A 20,581-nucleotide genomic window follows, 5' to 3' on the forward strand; every position below is an offset into this window, starting at 1 on the left:
TCAGCAGCGCCACATCCCAGCTGGCTATCCACTGTCACGCTCTCTCCTTCTGCAGCCCCACTCTACAATCACCGTCCCGCATTCTCCCTCTACAGCCCTGCTCTCCACTGGTCGTCCCGCTGTCTCCCGCAGCCCCGCTCTCCAATGGCCGTCTGGCGCTCTCCATCCACAGCCCCGCTCCACTCGCCGTCCCGCTCTCCACCCACCACCCCACTCCATTCATCCATCCACATGAGGTCTGGCATTGTCCTGCATTAGGAGGAACCCAGGGCCAACCGTACCAGCATATGGTCTCACAATGGGTCAAGGATCTCATCTCGGTACCTAATGGCAGGCAGGCTACCTCTGGCGAGCACATGGAGGGCTGTGTGGAGCTCCAAAGTAATGCTACCTCACACCATTACTGACCCACTGCCAAACCGGTCATGCTGAAGGATGTTGCAAGGAGCAGACCACTCTCCACGGCGTCTCCAGACTCTGTCACGTGCTCAGTGTGAACCTGCTTTCGTCTTTGAAGAGCACAGAGCACCAGTGGTGATTTTGACAATCCTGGTGTTCTTTGGCAAATGCCAAGAGTGCTGCACGGTGTTGGGCTGTGAGCACAACTCCCATCTGTGGACGTTGGGCACTCAGACCATCCTCATGGAGTCAGTTTCTAACCGTTTGTGCAGACACATGCATGGAGGTCATTTTGCAGGGCTCTGGCAGTGCTCCTCCTGTTCCTCCTTGCACAAAGGCTTATGTAGCGGTCCTGCTGCTGGGTTGTTGCCCTTCTACAGCCCCCTCCATGTCTCCTGGTGTCCTGGCCTGTCTCCTGGTAGCGCCTCAAGCCTTTGGACACTACGCTGACAGACAAAGCAAACCTTCTTGCCACAGCTTGCATTGATGTGCCATCCTGGATGAGCTGCATTACCTGAGCCACTTGTGTGGGTTGTAGAGTCCGTATTATGCTACCACGAGTGTGAAAGCACAACCAACATTCAAAAGTGACCAAAACATCAGCCAGAAAGCATTGGTACGGAGATGTGGTCCCCACCTGCAGAACCACTCCTTTATTGAGTGTGTCTTGATAATTGCCAATAATTTCATCTGTTGTCTATTCCATTTGCACAACAGCATGTGAAATTGATTGTCAAAGTGTTGCTTCCTAAGTGGACAGTTTGATTTCACAGAAGTTTGATTTGCTTGGAGTTATATTCTGTTGTTCAAGTGTTGCCTTTATTTTTTTGAGCAGTGTGTATAACTGTACTGTGATCTCATATATGTTCTGCAGAGCTCATATCTATATATATATAAAAATAAATATTATTATTATATCTACCAGTAAATTGTCACGATATGGCAGTAACACAGATCTTGGCCTTTGTAGAGATTTGTGGTGGCTTAGTGGTTAGCACTGTTGCTTTGCAGCATTGGGGTCCAGAGTTCAAATCCTACTAAGGACAACATCTGCAAGGTGTTTGTATGTTCTCCCCCGTATTTGCGTGGGTTTCTTCCGGGTACTCTGGTTTCCTCCCACACTCCAATGACTCATAGGGAATGTAGATTGTGAGCCCCAATGGGGACAGTAAAGATAACATCTGTAAAGTGCTGTGGAATTAATGGCTCTATATCAGTGAGTAAAATAAATAGATAAATATTAGCTCAGTGGGTATATGACTCTTTGCATCATTGTCCATCAGCTATATGAAGATGCCGCAGCATCATCTTCATTATCTATGAGACCCAGCTCTGTGTGTACAATAGCAGCTTTGCCTGATCCTGCACCTAAGAGCAATAAAAAGGACTGAGCTGCAATACTGGGCACAGCTCTATGTTATATAGTCGTGTTACACGCACCTCACTTCTTGTGACCCATAGGTACACATAGATATTACATATTCACCATGCCAGAAGTGGGCCTGTGTACCTTCAAATGCCAGGGCTGAATTTTAGTCGCAGTCCGGCCCTGGAGGCTATTGAAGCATAGCAAAAGTTATAAAAAAAAAAAAAAACACATATATATATATATATATTTATTTAAATCACCCCCCTTTCGCCCCATTCAAAATCAAACAATAAAAAAAAAATCAAACATGCACATATTTGGTATCGCCGTGTTCAAAATCGCCCGATCTATCAAATAAGAAAAAAGGATTAACCTGATCGCTAAACGGCGTAGCGAGAACAAAATTAAAAACGCCAGAATTACGTTTTTTGGTCGCCGTGACATTGCATTAAAATGTAATAACAGGCGATCAAAAGAATTTATCTGTACAAACAAAATACCACTATGGGTATCAGAAAATGGCGCAATTTTTTTTTTCAAGCAAAGTTTGGAATTTTTTTCACCACCTACATAAAAAAATAACCTAGACATGTTTGGTGTCTATGAACTCGTAATGACGTGGAGAACCATAATGTCAGGTCAGTTTTATCATTTAGTGAACCGAGCAAAAAAGCCAAACAAAAAAACCAAGTGTGGGATTGCAATTTCACCACACTTTGAATTTTTTTCCCATTTTCTAGTACAAGATATGGTAAAACCAATGGTGTCTTTCAAAAGTACAACTCGTCCCTCAAAAAATAAGCCCTCACATGGCTATATTGACGGAAAAATAAAAAAGTTATGGCTCTGGGCAGGAGGGGAGCGAAAAACAAAAAAGCCCTGCTCTTGAAGGGGTTAAAGAAAACAAATTCCCATCTCACCTGTTTATTTTCACCAGGTAAACCAATATAACTGCACAAAATTTAGAAAAACATTTCTGACATGCAAAAACAAAACCCCAAAAAATTAGTGACCAATATAGACACCTTTCTTTATGATGACACTCAACAGCCTTCCATCCATAGATTCTATCAGTTGCTTGATCTGTTTACGATTAACATTGCGTGCAGCAGCCACCACAGCCTCCCAGACACTGTTCCGAGAGGTGTACTGTTTCCTTCCCTGTAGATCTCACATTTTATGAGGGACCACAGCTTCTCTATGGGGTTCAGATCAGGTGAACAAGGGGGCCATGTCATTATTTTTTCTTCTTTGAGACCTTTACTGGCCAGCCATGCTGTGGAGCAGTTGGAGGCATGTGATGGAGTATTGTCCTGCATGAAAATCATGCTTTTCTTGAACGATACCGACTTCTTCCTGTACCACTGCTTGAAGAAGTTGTCTTCCAGAAACTGGCAGTAGGTCTGGGAGTTGAGCTTCACTCCATCCTCAACCCGTAAAGGTAACACAAGTTCATCTTTGATAATACCAGCCCATACCAGTACCCCACATCCACCTTGCTGGCGTCTGAGTCAGAGTGGAGCTCTCTGCTCTTTACTGATTCAGCCTCTGGCCAATCAAGAGTCACTCTCATTTCATCAGTCCATAAAACCTTTGAAAAGTCAGTCTTAAGATAATTCTTGGCCCAGTCTTGACGCTTTATCTTATATTTCATATTCAAAGGTGGTCATTTTTCAGCCTTCCTTACCTTGGCCATGTCCCTGAGTATCGCACACCTTGTGCTTTTTGTTACTCCAGTAACGTTGCAGCTCTGAACTATGACAAAACTGGTGGCAAATGGCAGCTTCACGCTTAATTTTCATCAATTCATGGGCAGTTATTTTACCTAACACGCTTCTTGCGACCCTGTTGGCTATTTGCCATGAAACGCTTGATAGTTCGGTGATCACGCTTCAAAAGTTTGGCAATTTCAAGACTGCTGCATCCCTCTGCAAGACATCTCACAATTTTGGACTTTTCAGAGCCCGTCAAATCTCTCTTCTGACCCATTTTGCCAAAGGAACGGAAGTTGCCTAATAATTAAGAACACTTTATATAGGGTGTTGATATCATTAGACAACACCCCTCTAATTACAGAGAAGCACATCACCTGATTTAATTGGTAATTGGCTCTCAAGCCTGAACAGCTTAGAGTAGGACAACATGTATAAAAAGTATGTGATCCAAGAAACAACTTGCCTAATAATTCTGCACACAGTGTTGAAATCTGTAATCACTATCAACACATGTATGCAGTACCAGAACCACCATCAGCACATGTACAGGTCCTTCTCAAAAAATTAGCATATAGTGTTAAATTTCATTATTTACCATAATGTAATGATTACAATTAAACTTTCATATATTATAGATTCATTATCCACCAACTGAAATTTGTCAGGTCTTTTATTGTTTTAATACTGATGATTTTGGCATACAACTCCTGATAACCCAAAAAACCTGTCTCAATAAATTAGCATATCAAGAAAAGGTTCTCTAAACGACCTATTACCCTAATCTTCTGAATCAACTAATTAACTCTAAACACATGCAAAAGATACCTGAGGCTTTTATAAACTCCCTGCCTGGTTCATTACTCAAAACCCCCATCATGGGTAAAGGTACCGTCACACTTAGCGACGCTGCAGCGATACCGACAACGATCCGGATCGCTGCAGCGTCGCTGTTTGGTCGCTGGAGAGCTGTCACACAGACAGCTCTCCAGCGACCAACGATCCCGAGGTCCCCAGTAACCAGGGTAAACATCGGGTAACTAAGCGCAGGGCCGCGCTTAGTAACCCGATGTTTACCCTGGTTACCATCCTAAAAAGTAAAAAAACAAACGCTACATACTTACCTACCGCTGTCTGTCCTCGGCGCTCTGCTTCTCTGGTCTGGCTGTGAGCGCCGGGCAGCCAGAAAGCAGAGTGGTGACGTCACCGCTCTGCTTTCCGGCTGACCGACGCTCACAGCCAGAGCAGGAGGAGAGCAGAGCACAGCGCTGGAGGACAGACGGCTGTAGGTAAGTATGTAGTGTTTGTTTTTTTACTTTTAGGATGGTAACCAGGGTAAACATCGGGTTACTAAGCGCGGCCCTGCGCTTAGTTACCCGATGTTTACCCTGGTTACCAGCAAAGACATCGCTGAATCGGTGTCACACACGCCGATTCAGCGATGTCTACGGGGAGTCCAGCGACGAAATAAAGTTCTGGACTTTCTTCCCCGACCAGCGATCTCCCAGCAGGGGCCTGATCGCTGCTGCCTGTCACACTGGACGATATCGCTAGCGAGGACGCTGCAACGTCACGGATCGCTAGCGATATCGTCTAGTGTGACAGTACCTTAAGACTAGCGACCTGACAGATGTCAAGAAGGCCATCATTGACACCCTCAAGCAAGAGGGTAAGACCCAGAAAGAAATTTCTCAACAAATAGGCTGTTCCCAGAGTGCTGTATCAAGGCACCTCGATGGTAAGTCTGTTGGAAGGAAACAATGTGGCAGAAAACGCTGTACAACGAGAAGAGGAGACCGGACCCTGAGGAAGATTGTGGAGAAGGACCGATTCCAGACCTTGGGGAACCTGAGGAAGCAGTGGACTGAGTCTGGTGTGGAAACATCCAGAGCCACCGTGCACAGGCGTGTGCAGGAAATGGGCTACAGGTGCCGCATTCCCCAGGTAAAGCCACTTTTGAACCATAAACAGCGGCAGAGGCGCCTGACCTGGGCTACAGAGAAGCAGCACTGGACTGTTGCTAAGTGGTCCCAAGTACTTTTTTCTGATGAAAGCAAATTTTGCATGTCATTCGGAAATCAAGGTGCCAGAGTCTGGAGGAAGACTGGGGAGAAGGAAATGCCAAAATGCCTGAAGTCCAGTGTCAAGTACCCACAGTCAGTGATGGTGTTTTTGGTGCCATGTCAGCTGCTGGTGTTGGTCCACTGTGTTTCATCAAGGGCAGGGTCAATGCAGCTAGCTATCAGGAGATTTTGGAGCACTTCATGCTTCCATCGGCTGAAATGCTTTATGGAGATGAAGATTTCATTTTTCAGCACGACCTGGCACCTGCTCACAGTGCCAAAACCACTGGTAAATGGTTTACTGACCATGGTATTACTGTGCTCAATTGGCCTGCCAACTCTCCTGACCTGAACCCCATAGAGAATCTGTGGGATATTGTGAAAAGAAAGTTGAGAGACGCAAGACCCAACACTCTGGATGAGCTTAAGGCCGCTATTGAAGCATCCTGGGCCTCCATAACATCTCAGCAGTGTCACAGGCTGACTGCCTCCATGCCACGCCGCATTGAAGCAGTTATTTCTGCCAAAGGATTCCCGACCAAGTATTGAGTGCATAACTGAACATTATTATTTGTTGGTTTTTTTGTTTGTTATTAAAAAACACTTTTATTTGATTGGATGGGTGAAATATGCTAATTTATTGAGACAGGTTTTTTGGGTTATCAGGAGTTGTATGCCAAAATCATCAGTATTAAAACAATAAAAGACCTGACAAATTTCAGTTGGTGGATAATGAATCTATAATATATGAAAGTTTAATTGTAATCATTACATTATGGTAAATAATGAAATTTAACACTATATGCTAATTTTTTGAGAAGGACCTGTATACAGCAGCAAGCTTAGGACAGTTGCAGCGCCCCAGAGATCTGGTCGTTGCAGTATGACACTCTGCCACTAAGGGGAGTGATGGTACGTCTGATGGCAGCACGGTGGCGCAGTGGTTAGCACAGCAGCCTTGCAGCGCTGGGGTCCTGGGTTCGAATCCCACCCAGGACAACATCTGCAAAGAGTTTGTATGTTCTCTCCGTGTTTGCGTGGGTTTCCTCCGGGTACTCCGGTTTCCTCCCACATTCCAAAGACATACTGATAGGGAATCTAGATTGTGAGCCCCATTGGGGACAGCAATGATAATGTGTGCAAACTGTAAAGCGCTGCGGAATATGTTAGCGCTATATAAAAAATAGAGATTATTATTATTATTATGGCACTGAAGGAATTCTGACCAGGTATCACCAGCACACATTACACTTCACACTCCGGCCACTAGGGGGAGAAAAAGGCTTTATTTATTGGGCCACTCCTCACACTGGTAAAACTAGGGGTTGGATAGGAAGTTAGTTAGAAGCTGACTGGGTTGGATTCAGGCCACATCCCGTGGCAGGGGGTGTTGCAGGGAGAAGACACAGGGGGGTCCCTGTCAGGCGTGGGAACCTGGCAGGTGCCTAGCGAACAGAGCAGAACGTCACGGAACCGCGCCTGCACACCCCGCGGCGGTATCCTAAGAGAGAGACACGAAGGGAAGAATATTGTGGAACAGTGAGAAACGAGATCAAGCACAAAGGAGAACCAGTAGGAGTCGTGCCGTGAGACCGAGGCAACATCCTACTGAGGCGCGTAGCTGGTGGCCGGAACACCGCGTGAGTAACTGACTCTAGGCCTTACTTCGAATTCCGCAGGACAGTTAATTATAGGTTGGCTGTCTACCTTAAATTTCCTACGAAGACATAGGGGGCAACGCGTGGAGAGGGGCGTCTCTAGGGTCCCGGAAGAGCTCCGAGCCTTCCCGTCATACGAGTGCGTCCTAGCCATAACATACCTGGGGGACGAGAAACTAGTGACATCTGGAACAAGCGAGAGAGAATTAGAAAGAAAGAACGAACGAGAACAGCAGTTGTGAGGACTATTCCGAATGCTCAGCAGGGTAGCACTACAACACACAGGCGCTAGTGGTAGGCACTGATTTCCACCTGCAAAGGGAACTCTGGAAGTGCCCATCGGACCGGCCGGTCTCAGATAGCCCTGTTAAGCATACTCTGGATTGAGGATCCTGAAGTCTTCAGTAAAGAGACTGCAACCTTGTGTCCTCGTTATTGACTGCACCTCACACCATCCACCTTACTGGGAAGCCCTGGGGACATACTTCACCTGTGGGAAGGTATACCATCCAGCTGCCATTCCATCACCCCAGCGGACCCCACAGCAGCGTCGGTCACCCTGACCGAACACCACAGGTGGCGTCACGAATCCCTGACAGACTCCTATCACCTTTTATTGGACGCCCCTTAGCAGGGTCACGGACCGGGTCTAGCCACCGTGACAGCCTCAGAACCGAATCGGAGAGGCCCGGTACCAAGAACTCGTGGCCCTGTGTCTGGGGGCGCTCCACAGTGATTAGTGATGAGCGAATATACTCGTTACTCGAGATTTCTCGAGCACGCTCGGGTGTTCTCCCGAGTATTTTTTTTAGTGCTCGGAGATTTTGTTTTTCTTGCCGTAGCTGCATGATTTACATCTGTTAGCCAGCATAAGTACATGTGGGGGTTGCCTGGTTGCTAGGGAATCCCCACATGTACTTATGCTGGCTAACAGATGTAAATCATTCAGCTGCGGCGATGAAAACTAAATCTCCGAGCACTAAAAAATACTCGGATGACACTCAAGCGTGCTTGGGCAATCTCAAGTAACGAGTATATTTGCTCATCACTAACAGTAATCAATTGTAATGTCAGGTCAGCCCGAAATAGAATTGTATTGCTTGAGCCTACAACTCCCAGTATGTTAATAGTAAGGAGATGATGGGAATTATGAGCCCGTAGACCATGGGACAACAGCCCTGATGAGATGCACGCAGTATTATTCTTATTTTATTTATATAGCACCATCAATTCCATGGTGCTATACATGAGAAATCACAAATATTTACATCCAGGCACCTTATAGGTGACATCCTCTCTGATTGAAGTCATCCCATCCCTTTTGTTTCCATGTATTACAGATGCCATGATGAGATTTCATGCGTCTCTGCAAATTGCCCTCTTAGGCTTCTTTCACACTTCCGTTTTTACAATCTGCACAGGATCCGTCAAAATGTTCAAATGACGGATCCTGTGCAGATTTTAAAAGGTGCACTGGGCCCGTTTTTCTGACGGACCCGTCGAGGCTATGTGCACCTGTTGTGTATGCTTCTTCACAGCAGTTTTCCGCTGCGAAAACGCACACAACAAAACCAAGGTTTAAAAAAAAAATTTTTTTAAAAATTGCAATATTCTCACCTTCCAGCATCCCACGCAGCAATGCTCCCGGCAGCTGGCGTTCTTGCATAGGCAGCATCAATAGTAAAAAAAAGAAAGCAAGCAAGCGAGAGAGAATTTCCCTGACTGGAAATTCTTCAACGCTTGCTCAGTTTGAAAGGACGGAACCTGTCACTGGATTCCTGCTTTTGACAGTCAGTGAGGGATCCTGCGCCCATAGGCTTCCATTATAGCCAACGACTAGCATCGCAGGATCTTACACTGAGCGATTTTCCAATGTGCAGAAAAAAACATTCCTCTGAACGTTTTCTCCGCCTGGACAGCGATTTTCTGACGGATCCAGTGCATGACAGATGAAACTGATGGCCATCTGTCACGATCCATCGCTAATACAAGTCTATGGGGAAAAAAACAGGATCCAGCAGAAAAATTTGCTGGATCCTGTTTTTTCAAAAATCGACGGGAGCTAAGGCTACTTTCACACTAGCGTTGGTACGGGCCCGTCGCAGTGCGTCGGGCCAACGTACCGACGCATACTGTGAAATAAAATCACAACGGGGGCAGCGGATGCAGTTTTTCAACGCATCAGCTGCCCCATTGTAAGGTACGGGGAGGAGGGGGCGGAGTTCCGGCCACGCATGCGCGGTCGGAAAAAGTGGAACCGACGGACATAAAAAACGTTGCATGCAATGTTTTTTTTGTCCAGACGGACTGCAAAAACACGACGCATCCGTCACACGACTGATGCGACGTGTGGCAATCCATCGCTAATGAAAGTCTATGGAGAAAAAACGCATCCTGCAGGCAACTTTGCAGGATGCGTTTTTTTCTCCAAAACGACGCATTATGACATGCGTCGAACGACGCTAGTGTGAAAGTAGCCTAAAAGACGGAAGTGTAAAAAAAGGTCTAAGTCTTCAGCAGTACTTTCCGACACCATCATTATTCTGCCCCATAAGTAGCTCCCATGTTGTGCCCCAAAATAAATAATTGCCCCTCACTGTGCTCCTTGCACAAAATATCTCGCTCACTCACTCACACTGCCCCTCTACATAATGTACCCCCCAAACTGCACCTTTCCATAATATCTCCTCCCACCATACACTATAAGTTCAAATTTGCACATAGTCAACAGCAGAATACAGTAGGCGTGTGGCTAAGCTTTCACCTATTCTAATCCACATACCGAAGAACCTTTCAGCACAGATATACACCTGTGACATACATTTTAAAATCTGCCAATTTGTATGGTATATTTTCCTGCTGTCCTGTTTTAGTAACACCTAGTATTAATAAATAACTTTTTAAAGGGAAACTGTCAGCACGATGTAGGGGCTGAGAGGCTGATTACAGCAGTTTGATACTTACTAGGCTGTGCATTGCTGTTTCAATAAAAATCATTTTTATCCACAGGAGATTATCACTACAGGACTAGGTGTCTCATGCCTCCTAGTCAACTGCTCAGTGTGCCCTGCCCCAACCACTGATTAGCAAGTTTGTCAATGCACAGTGTACACCAAAAGCTGTCAATCAGTGCTGTGGACTAGGTTACACAAGGCTCAGCATTCTGTGCACTGCTAGATCTGCAACAGAGAAAACAGCGATTGTATAAAAATGACAGCATGCAGAGCAGCAAGTGACACATTGCTGGAATCAGGGTCTCAGTCCATGAATCATGCTGCGTTCAGATTACAAAGCAAAGAAGTGGTGACAGATTCCATTTAACAGACTGCTACTTTAAATTTGGAAGGATGAATAGCAGACTTTTTGCACCCAAAATTGGAAGGATTTGACAGTTTAAGAAAAAAAAAAAAACATGCAATATTTTTTGGAAGAAGTTAGTGAATTGGTTTAATTGAATAATCTTGGACATATGGCTGTGTAAGAAAACCAGGTAGCTAGAGTTAAATCCTAGCACTATAGGTCCTGATTAGCGATGGGCGAGTATACTCATTGTTCGGGTTTTCCCGAGCACACTCCGGTGGTCTCAGAGTATTTGTTAGTGCTCGGAGATTTAGTTTTCATCGCCTCAGCCGCATGATTTACGGCTGCTAGCCAGGCTGAATATATATGGGGATTGCCTGTTTGTTAGGGAATTCCAACATGTATTCAGGCTGTCCAGCAGCCACAAATCATACAGCTGAGGCGATGAAAACTAAATACTCCGAGATCACCTGAACATGCTCGGGAAAACCCAAACGAGTATACTCGCTCATCACTAGCCTTATAACCCGAGAGAGAGAATGGAGTTCAAGTCCAGAAATTTTAAAAGGGGTATAAATTTATTACAAAAAAAAAGAGAATGTCCAGCTTCACTGAATCTGTAAAAAAGAGCTTTATTCACAAACTTTAAGCATAGAGGATACAGACTTCAGCACAAACCATATGGGTGTGAATCTCAACGTGTTTCTGGAGACTAAGCTCCCTTAATCAGGACATTGGCGTTGAGATTCTTACCCATATGGTTTGTGCTGAAGTCTGTATCCTCTATGCTTAAAGTTTGTGAATAAAGAAAACTTTTTTTTACGGATTCAATGAAGCTGGACATTCTCTTCTTTTTTTGGACTTTATACGCCTGGACGCGTGCTCCTGAAGTTTGGTTTATGCATCACGGGTGAGCTGGCTTATATTTCTTCTTTCCAAGTATAAATTTATTACAATTATACAAATTTTGTACACACAAACTAAATAGTACTACAGTAAGGTACTGAGAACCATTAGAATTTCAGCAAGAGAAACAGGTGGAAAAGAGGATCGGTGGGAATACCAGATATCACCACATATATCATAAAGTGCAGAGTGCTTTGTTATAAAATAGGAAAATATAACCAGGAAAGAGGGATAGTGGGTGTAACTCAAACACAATTGCTCATTAGCATAGGGAACAGTGCCCTGACCATATCATGACCCTCCATATCCTAGAAATCTTACCCATAAAGTGCCCCTGACGAAGCCAACGCGAAATGCGCGTTGGGGCTGCACGGTGGGGAGCCAGAGGACACCACTTTATGGGTAAGATTTCTAGGATATGGAGGGTCATGATATGGTCAGGGCACTGTTCCCTATGCTAATGAGCAATTGTGTTTGAGTTACACCCACTATCCCTCTTTCCTGGTTATCTTTTCCTCTTTTATAACAAAGCACTCTGCACTTTATGATATGTGGTGATATCCGGTATTCCCACCGATCCTTTTTTCCACCTGTTTCTCTTGCTGAAATTCTAATGGTTATCAGTACCTTATTGTAGTACTATTTAGTTTGTGTGTACACAAAATTTGTATTGTTGTAATAAATTTATACCGCTTTTAAAATTTCTGGACTTTAACTCCATTCTCTCTCTTGGGTTATAAAGGCTGGCATGCTGGAGTGTCCGACTTTCTATGGTTCGGTTTTTGCTCCCCCAAGTTGTGTTGAGCATGCATGACAGACTAACACATATGTTTCCCGCTTTGGTCTGTATATATCGCTCATCACTAGTCCTGATTAGATGCTCCTGCATAGCCATGACTAGATCCAGGCGATGTGTTCACTGGTCAGTCAGCTGGGGGGAGCGGAGTAGAGCAGGTTGTGATGGAGCTGCAGAGCGACAAGCCAGAATATCTCTGAAAAGAAACTGCACAGGCCGTGTGCACCAAACTGCAAATATCACTGGTTTCTACGGATGATAGCTGTTTTGTGTAATGGAGCTGGGACTAGCTGAGCCGTGTATGAGTAGCCAGGGTCTTTATGGTTTAGCTAGTGCCTGAACAAGGCTAGGGATTTTATGGTTTTGTTATTGTAGAACCAGTGGAAATAAACACTATTCCATGTGTGATATATAAACCCTCTGGCTTTGTGTTCCAAGCGGCTACCCGAGAGCATGAACCCCTATAGCCCATACAAATGTGAGCGACAGCTTGTGGCTGGACTGTAAAATTTATGGGGTTACATACATCACCTTGTAGCTATTCCATATGGCCTTGCGCTGAATGAGAGGTTTACGGCTAGACAACTACAGAATGTAAAATACATATTGAGAGCGCAAGCTTGGAAAGGGCAAGAATCCCAAGTAGCCAGTTCTAGGTTCAAATATATCATTACTATCATTATATGTGCAGATCATAAAAAGTACAAAATTTAGGTTATCCAAAGGCGAACTTGTGTAAAGGGTATAGTTTGGGGAGCAAAGTAAAGATAAGTTTGGATTCAGTTCTTAGCAATCTGTGACCCTCAAATGGGCGTCCTATAACAAAGTCATGTATTAGGATCACTAAGGCTATGTGCACACGTTGCGGATCCGCATCGCATTTTACGCTGCGGATTCGCAGCAGTTTTCCATGAGTTTACAGTACCATGTAAACCTATGGAAAACAAAATCCGCAGTGCACATGCTGTGGAAAAAAAAACATGCAGGAAACGTAGTGTTGTTTATTCCGCAGCATGTCAATTCTTTGTGTGGATTCCGCAGTGGTTTACACCTGCTCCATAATAGGAATCCGCAGGTGTAAAACCGCACAAAAAAATGCAGTAAATCTGCAGGTAATCCACAGTGCGGTTTACCTGCGGATTTACCAAAATCAGTCTGGAAAAATTTGCACCGCTTTCCACAACGTGTGCATGTGGCCTAACAAGTTGCTGCCTATACTACAGGTCATCACTAATTGTATTAATAGGATAACGGTCCATGGCAATGATCCACTATAGTAACAGGAAAAAAAAACTCATCACAACACATTACTCAAACAGCTAGATGTTAGCATTGGTTTAATAAAGTTGTCATATTTATGATACATTTAATCGCTGCCAATAAAAAAAGTATAAGAATTTTATACAGCGTTTGTGATGTCATGTACGTATTTATGTAGAGAATTAAGTACAAATTTCCCAGGAGCAGCAGCTATTCCATTGGATGGACGGACTATTTTTTCTTCAGCAATTCAGTCATTTCTGGGACTGCCTGCAAAAAAAACAAACACACAGTTAATGATAATATATAACCCCAGTACACAGGTCATCTGGTCTGATAAAATAATCTGAGTGTGGACCATGTCAGAACCTCTGTTTGTAGGAGGGTAAGGAACAATCAGACTGTATAGTTGAAAGTCCGCAGCTTTCAGACACAAATAATTTATTAAAAAAAAAACAAAAAAAAAAAAAACTATGCTTTATAATTTAACTTTGCAATTTATTTAGTTTTTAATTTAGAAAAAAAATGGTTCTGAAGAGCCATTCTTACTGCCCCTTCGATATCTAGAGGTGAAGTCACTAGACCTGCTCATCTTCCGATAGGGAAGCGAGTGAAGCAAGGATAACACTTTAATGGGTAAAGGACTAAATTAGGACAGTACTTTAATCCAATACTCCGTTTAATTATACAGGAAGGCATTGCACATACTTGGATAGATGTCAACTGGTTGCACGGTCTAACCTTTACTTGAGCCACATGTGTAAATATGAGGAGTGTGTAGAAGGGTGGTCCTCAATGAAAACAAATCTTCAATTATTTACAATATCTGTTTCCATCGGGTGGAATTAATGGGCTCCTACAAAATTTATGGAGGAAACAGCCTACATGTTGTACACTTTAAGTGAGTGTGGCTTGGATCCTGCCAGCAGGCGACAGTTCAGGAGCCGCATTAAGTGCTGGCACTGCCACCTGCTGTTCCCGGTAGAGCACAGAAATGCCTATAAGGCAAGCAATAGGGGCTGAGAGGCTGGAAGCAACGTCAAGGACCAGTCCGGTATTGCTGATATTATCTAGACAAACTGGTTGTATTAAGTTATGTGCAGATACATATAAAAGCTATAATAGTTTACTTAAGACCGTTACACATGTGAGACATCATTATACATGGACCAATGAAACGCATTACACCAATCTGAACGAGACGGGTCCCAATTCATCACCTGCTGAGTTTTTTGCAAGTCACTTTTCTATTTCTGTCATGTTGAATTCATTGAACCTTTTGTGCAATTTTTTTCAAAATGGTAAAAATGCTCTTTATTTTTGTCTTTAACCTTATTTGTTGCATGGCCACCAAAATGTTAGAACATTTGTGAATAACTCAGACTAAGACCAAGCAAAAAAATAAATAAAAAGGTGCAAATGCCATAATGAATCGGGCTCTATGGTCACATGATGGAATTTATGTACAGAAAAAAAATCTGCCAAATTTGCAAAAGAATGAAGTATGATATATTGGGGCCCCGCATGCAGGTTTGTCCCATTCAGTGGGGGTGATCTGCTTTGAAAAATGACATGGCACTTGTTTTTTTTCTTTAAACACAGATCTAAAATCTGTGCAGAAAGATCTCTCAGATGTTTGAACAATAGGGGACATTTGCCATTTAAATCTATACGATGCAAAATTCACATGGATTTTAGAGCACAAACCTAAAATCATCATAGGGTCAAACCGTAGGTAAACCAATAAAACCCCCTGTATGTACAAGATAGTTTACCTTAAATAAATCAGCCACCAAGCCATAATCTGACACCTGGAATATCGGAGCCTCTGGATCTTTGTTTATGGCCACAATGGTCTGAAGGCAGAGAAACAAATAAGATTCCCATTAAGAAAATAAAAAGCGGCAATGTCGATACGTCTGGGTTTCACAGTGGAAAACACATCTATTTTAAGAACAGAAGTCCCTGAACCCCACCCTACTACATCCTGCTAGCTACAGTGCTCGTTGTCAGTGGTAAGGCACCAGAGCATTCATGCGCACTCCAAGTTCTATGGGACTTCATAAGACATCACCAGATAAGCACCAAACTGGTAGTGTCTGGTTTAGTGCAGGGAAGTGCTCTAGGCGTGCGCATCTGCGCTTCTGAGCACTTCAGCTGGGGAATAAGATCCTAGCGGCATCCCCAGTAATACTGATTGGCTAGCTGGCTAAGACCCCTTTCACACATCAGTTTTTTGCCCTCAGTCACAATCCGTTGGCCCGACGGATCCGTCGCAGATTGTGAAAAACTGATGCGACGGATCCATTTTTTGGATGGATCCGACTTGTGGATCTGGCTAATTGGATCAGAGCATGCTCAGTTAAAAAAAAAAAAAAAAACTAAATCAGTCGCCATAGGCTTCCATTCTAGCAAACGAGGGAAGGCGACAGTCGTCGCTGTCCGTTTTTCAACGTACAAAATAAATGTTACTTTGTCCGTTGTCTCCGGCCACCGGACAAAATATTCGACGGATCCGGCGAACGACGGATGAAACGTGAGGCAATCCGTCGCTAATACAAGTCTATGAGAAAAACGGATCCGGCAGCATCAGTCAAAATCTGATGGATTGCGACTGATGGCAAAAAACTGATGTGTGAAAGCAGGCTAAGCCATCAATCATATCAGATAACAAAGATGGGGAGAGTGGAACAAGCGCATAGGATTAGTTTACGGAGGGGGCAGTGTTGCATGATGTCACAAGAAAGGTTATAAGTAGTGTTGAGCGATACCGTCCGATACTTGAAAGTATCGGTATCGGCCGATACCCGAAAAATATCGGATATCGCCGATACCGATATCCGATACCAATACAAGTTAATGGGACATCAAGTATCGGAAGGTATTCTCATGGTTCCCAGGGTCTGAAGGAGAGGAAACTCTCCTTCAGGCCCTGGGATCCATAGGGATGTGTAAAATAAAGAATTAAAATAAAAAATATTGATATATTTACCTCTCCGGCGGCCCCTGAACTCAGCGCGGGTAACCGGCAGGCTTCTTTGTTCAAAATCAGCGCTTTTAGGACCTGAGAATCACGTCCCGGCTTCTGATTGGTCGCGGGCCGCCCATGTGACTGCCACGCGACCAATCACAAGCCGCGACGTCATTCGCAGGTCCTTAACGCGCTCATTTTTTAAAAATGAGCACGTTAATGGCTTTCAAAGACGTAGCGGCTTGTGATTGGTCGCGTGGCCGCGACCAATCACAAGCCGCGACGTCACCGCAAGCTATTAACGCGCTCATTTTTAAAAATGAGCGCGTTAATGACTTTCAAAGACGTAGCGGCTTGTGATTGGTCGCGTGGCCGCGACCAATCACAAGCCGCTACATCTTTGAAAGCCATTAACGTGCTCATTTTTAAAAAATGAGCGCGTTAAGGACCTGCGAATGACGTCGCGGCTTGTGATTGGTCGCGTGGCGGTCACATGGGCGGCCCGCGACCAATCAGAAGCCGGGACGTGATTCTCAGGTCCTAAAAGCGCTGATTTTGAACAACGAAGCCTGCCGGTTACCCGCGCTGAGTCCAGGGGCCGCCGGAGAGGTAAATATATCAATATTTTTTATTTTAATTCTTTATTTTACACATCTCTATGTATCCGATACCGATACCCGATACCACAAAAGTATCGGATCTCGGTATAGGAATTCCGATACCGCAAGTATCGGCCGATACCCGATACTTGCGGTATCGGAATGCTCAACAATAGTTATAAGTATGTGTGCTTGCTACTCAGAACTCCTATCAGTCTCATTATCACTATGGCGGCGCACAATTTCAACAATGTACAATACTCTTATAGGGAGGATGGACTGCAGCCGTCCTTAGTGACTGCTAAAAAAGTACCAGGGGATGCAGGCATTGTTAACACTGCTGCGCTTAATCAGTGGAGGCATCTAAGGGTCACTTCAGTCTGTCTGTCTTTCTGTCACGGTTATTCATTCGCTGATTGGTCTCGGCAGCTGCCGGTCATGGCTGTCGCGACCAATCAGCGACAGGCACAGTCCGATTAGTCCCTGCCCTACTCCCCTACACTCACTGCCCGGCGCCCGCTCCATAATCCCCTCCACTCACACATGGTTAATGGCAGCGGTAACAGCCCGCGGTGCAACGCACTCCGTTACCGCTGCTAGTAACCCTGTGTGTCCCCAACTATTTACTATTGATGCTGCATATGCAGCATCAATAGTAAAAATATGTCATGTTAAAAAAAAACCTGCTATACTCACCCTCCGCCGCCTTTCCCGCTCCTCGCCACGCTCCCGGGCAGCTTCCGGTCCCAGGGCTGGTGTGCGACAAGGACCTGCCGTGACGTCACGGTCATGTGACCGCGACGTCATCACAGGTCCTGCTCATACCAGCCCTGGGACCGGAAGCTGACGCTTGCAATGGAGCGATCCCGGGAGCGTCCCGAGGAGCGGGAAAGGCGGCGGAGGGTGAGTATAGCAGGACTTCAACGGGCCTTCGGAAGGTGAGAATATGTTTATTTATTTTTTTACGTCTCTATACTACGTGGCTCTGTGCTGTATACTACGTGGCTGGGCAATATACTACGTGGCTGGGCAATATACTACGTGGACATGCATATTCTAGAATACCCGATGCGTTAGAATCGGGCCACCATCTAGTATTAAATAAGGACCAATATTCAATGTTTATGTTAAGGAGATTAGCAAGAGGTTTAGATTCCTTTCAGACTGGCAGAAGATGATGGGGCAGAGGCTAGAGGTGGATGGAAAGTGCAGGAATAGCTTTACAGTTTCATTTGTCCTCTTAGCGTGCTCAGCCGCCTCCAGCCTTACGTGGAGGACTAGTGGTCATGTGACCATGATGTCAACCAGATCCTGCTGCCCTCCCAAACTGAATATGGCATTGGTCCGAGGGTGCGCCATTCTTTCGCATGATTTTTAATCTTGGTACATTTTGGAGGTAAGCTTTTTGTGCTGAGCTCAGCGTTTGACTGTGGCTCAACAGGGCAATGCGCTTTTCTGAGTGGATGCACTGCCTGCTTGCTCGCTTTCAAGCTTAGAGAAAATTCTCCCAGGCTTTCACTATGTATTTGTTTCTCATTGCCAGTACAGTTTCTGCTATTCCAAAGCAGTTGACAGACTGACCGACCCCCCGGGCACTTACCCACCTGGGAATATTACCAGTCCAGACTTGCAGAACACTACACGTTTTGCAAAGGAGGACCATTTTTCTGTTGTTCTCCCAAGGTAGGGGTCTACTGGTAAACTCCTTAAAGCTATATCACGAAGTCTTCTCTAGAAAAGCAACTTATTACGACACCAAAGTTGCAGCTAAATGCAACACTTAATGGATCATGATCATTGTAATAGTGCAGAAAAATGAACACCTATAAAATGTAATTTTGTTTTTCTGACCTCTACAATGAAAGCTCATCAGAAAACAAAATATGAAAGAGTTTGCCTTGTGTATATGTATTTTGAAGAAAAGTGAGGCTCCACTTCAAAGAGGTTGCCCACTTCTCACTTAAATATTTTTAGATTACAGTTGGAGAATAAAGTAACAGATTCTCCCCTCCTAAGTTTCCCAGGGCTTGGTGGCACTGTTATGCCATGTGAGCGCTGCAGCCAATCAGAAGTCACTAATGTGATGCTTTGCTTACACTTCCTCTGGCTAAAGCCTCAACATCACAAGGAATTGTGAGAAGTACAGTCCTGATTGTTGGGATCATGCAGCCAGTGTCACGCGAGACCTGGATATCACTGGCGTTGGTGCTGGAGGAGTGTATCTGCTATTTTTATTTTACACTCTGGAATATAGATTTAAGGTTGTCTGAGTAGTAGACCATCCCTTTCTGTAGATAGTACAGCTAATCCACGTTTTAGAATAATACAGTAAACTACAGGTGAGGACAGTATGAAGTAAATATATATTAGATTACGGTACATTTTTTAACTTGAGGTAACACAAATAATAATCTAATTGTAGCAAGTCACTACATGCATCGTAAACACTTACCTTACTGTCCTTCATTCCAGCCAAGTGCTGGATCGCTCCAGAGATCCCAACAGCAATGTACAGTTCCTGCAAGTACAAAGAATCCACTCACTACTAATAAGATCACTACAAATGATACAATCGACCATCATTAACCCATTACAAGACCTACATGCATGAAAGGTGACAATCCATTGGAATATCAGTATGTAAAACTTGTCAGTGTCCGAACCGCATCTGATCCATTGATGATACAAGTTGGTCAGGCAGACAATGAGATAAGCATGGAGGGCACTACAACCACTTTTAGAACACATTTTCTTAAAGTCATCATTGACTTTCTTTTCTTACTTACCAGTTATTAAACCGCAACTCCAACTTTAAAAAGTCATTGGTTTCAATAAACTTGGGCTCATCTGATGGCCAGTGCATTGGCCAACAATAGTGCACAATACACTTACTGAAAAGTACATTTCCAATACACCTCCACAAAAAAAAAAGAAAAATCACTTTAAAGTGCCAGTCATTAGGCATCTACCTTTTGTGTCTTGCTGTCGACTACTTTTTGTCAAGTGTAATTAGCTCTTGTATCAAGAAAGCCAAGATGGATTACATCAAATGGGGGCAGGTTTTTGTTTCTTTGCGTCTGCTCCCTTTTTAGTGGAACTGCATACAGGCTTAATAGAGAGATGGTGTAGGAAGGCCAATGCATACTGCGGAGTGAAGGTAAAAGAAGCTACAGCTCCTATAGTGCTGGCAGAATGCTGATAAAAACAAAGCGCCCATTCAAAAAGATTGGACGGTAAGCTATAAAGCATCAGAATCAGGATAGCTCCATGATATATTAGACTGGTATTTGCACCAAAAGCAGTGTTAACTGCACCTTTTGAGGGATAGGACTGCAAAACCATTATTTACTCTGGTTTTGGATGCAACAACAGGTAAGCTTAAAATAAACTTTTTTTTAGGGTATACAGAGTTACACAACAATCTTACCAATATGATAAGCTCCCCCATACTGGTGGATGCAGGTGGTCAGAATTAACAAGCTATGCACTTCTACAAGGTTTTTAATGCCCAAATACATCTATGTTAAAGTAATAAAAAGCAACTTTGT

General features: G+C 44.2%; 1 protein-coding gene across 1 annotated transcript in view; it reads right to left on the reverse strand.

Moving 5' to 3' along the window:
- Positions 1-13,510: 13,510 nt before the first annotated feature.
- The window catches only part of ETFA (electron transfer flavoprotein subunit alpha), a 72,010-nt gene continuing 64,939 nt past the window's right edge, over positions 13,511-20,581 (reverse strand). Inside the window, exons 10-12 of the mRNA XM_069765537.1 lie at positions 19,486-19,551; positions 15,239-15,319; positions 13,511-13,733 (exon numbers count right to left, since the gene is read on the reverse strand). Coding sequence (XP_069621638.1) covers positions 13,695-13,733; positions 15,239-15,319; positions 19,486-19,551 — 186 coding nt within the window. The 3' untranslated portion in view covers positions 13,511-13,694. The remainder of the gene's footprint in view (positions 13,734-15,238; positions 15,320-19,485; positions 19,552-20,581) is intronic.

Source organism: Ranitomeya imitator, chromosome 4 (genome assembly GCF_032444005.1).
Source record: "Ranitomeya imitator isolate aRanImi1 chromosome 4, aRanImi1.pri, whole genome shotgun sequence".
NCBI lineage: Eukaryota > Metazoa > Chordata > Amphibia > Anura > Dendrobatidae > Ranitomeya > Ranitomeya imitator.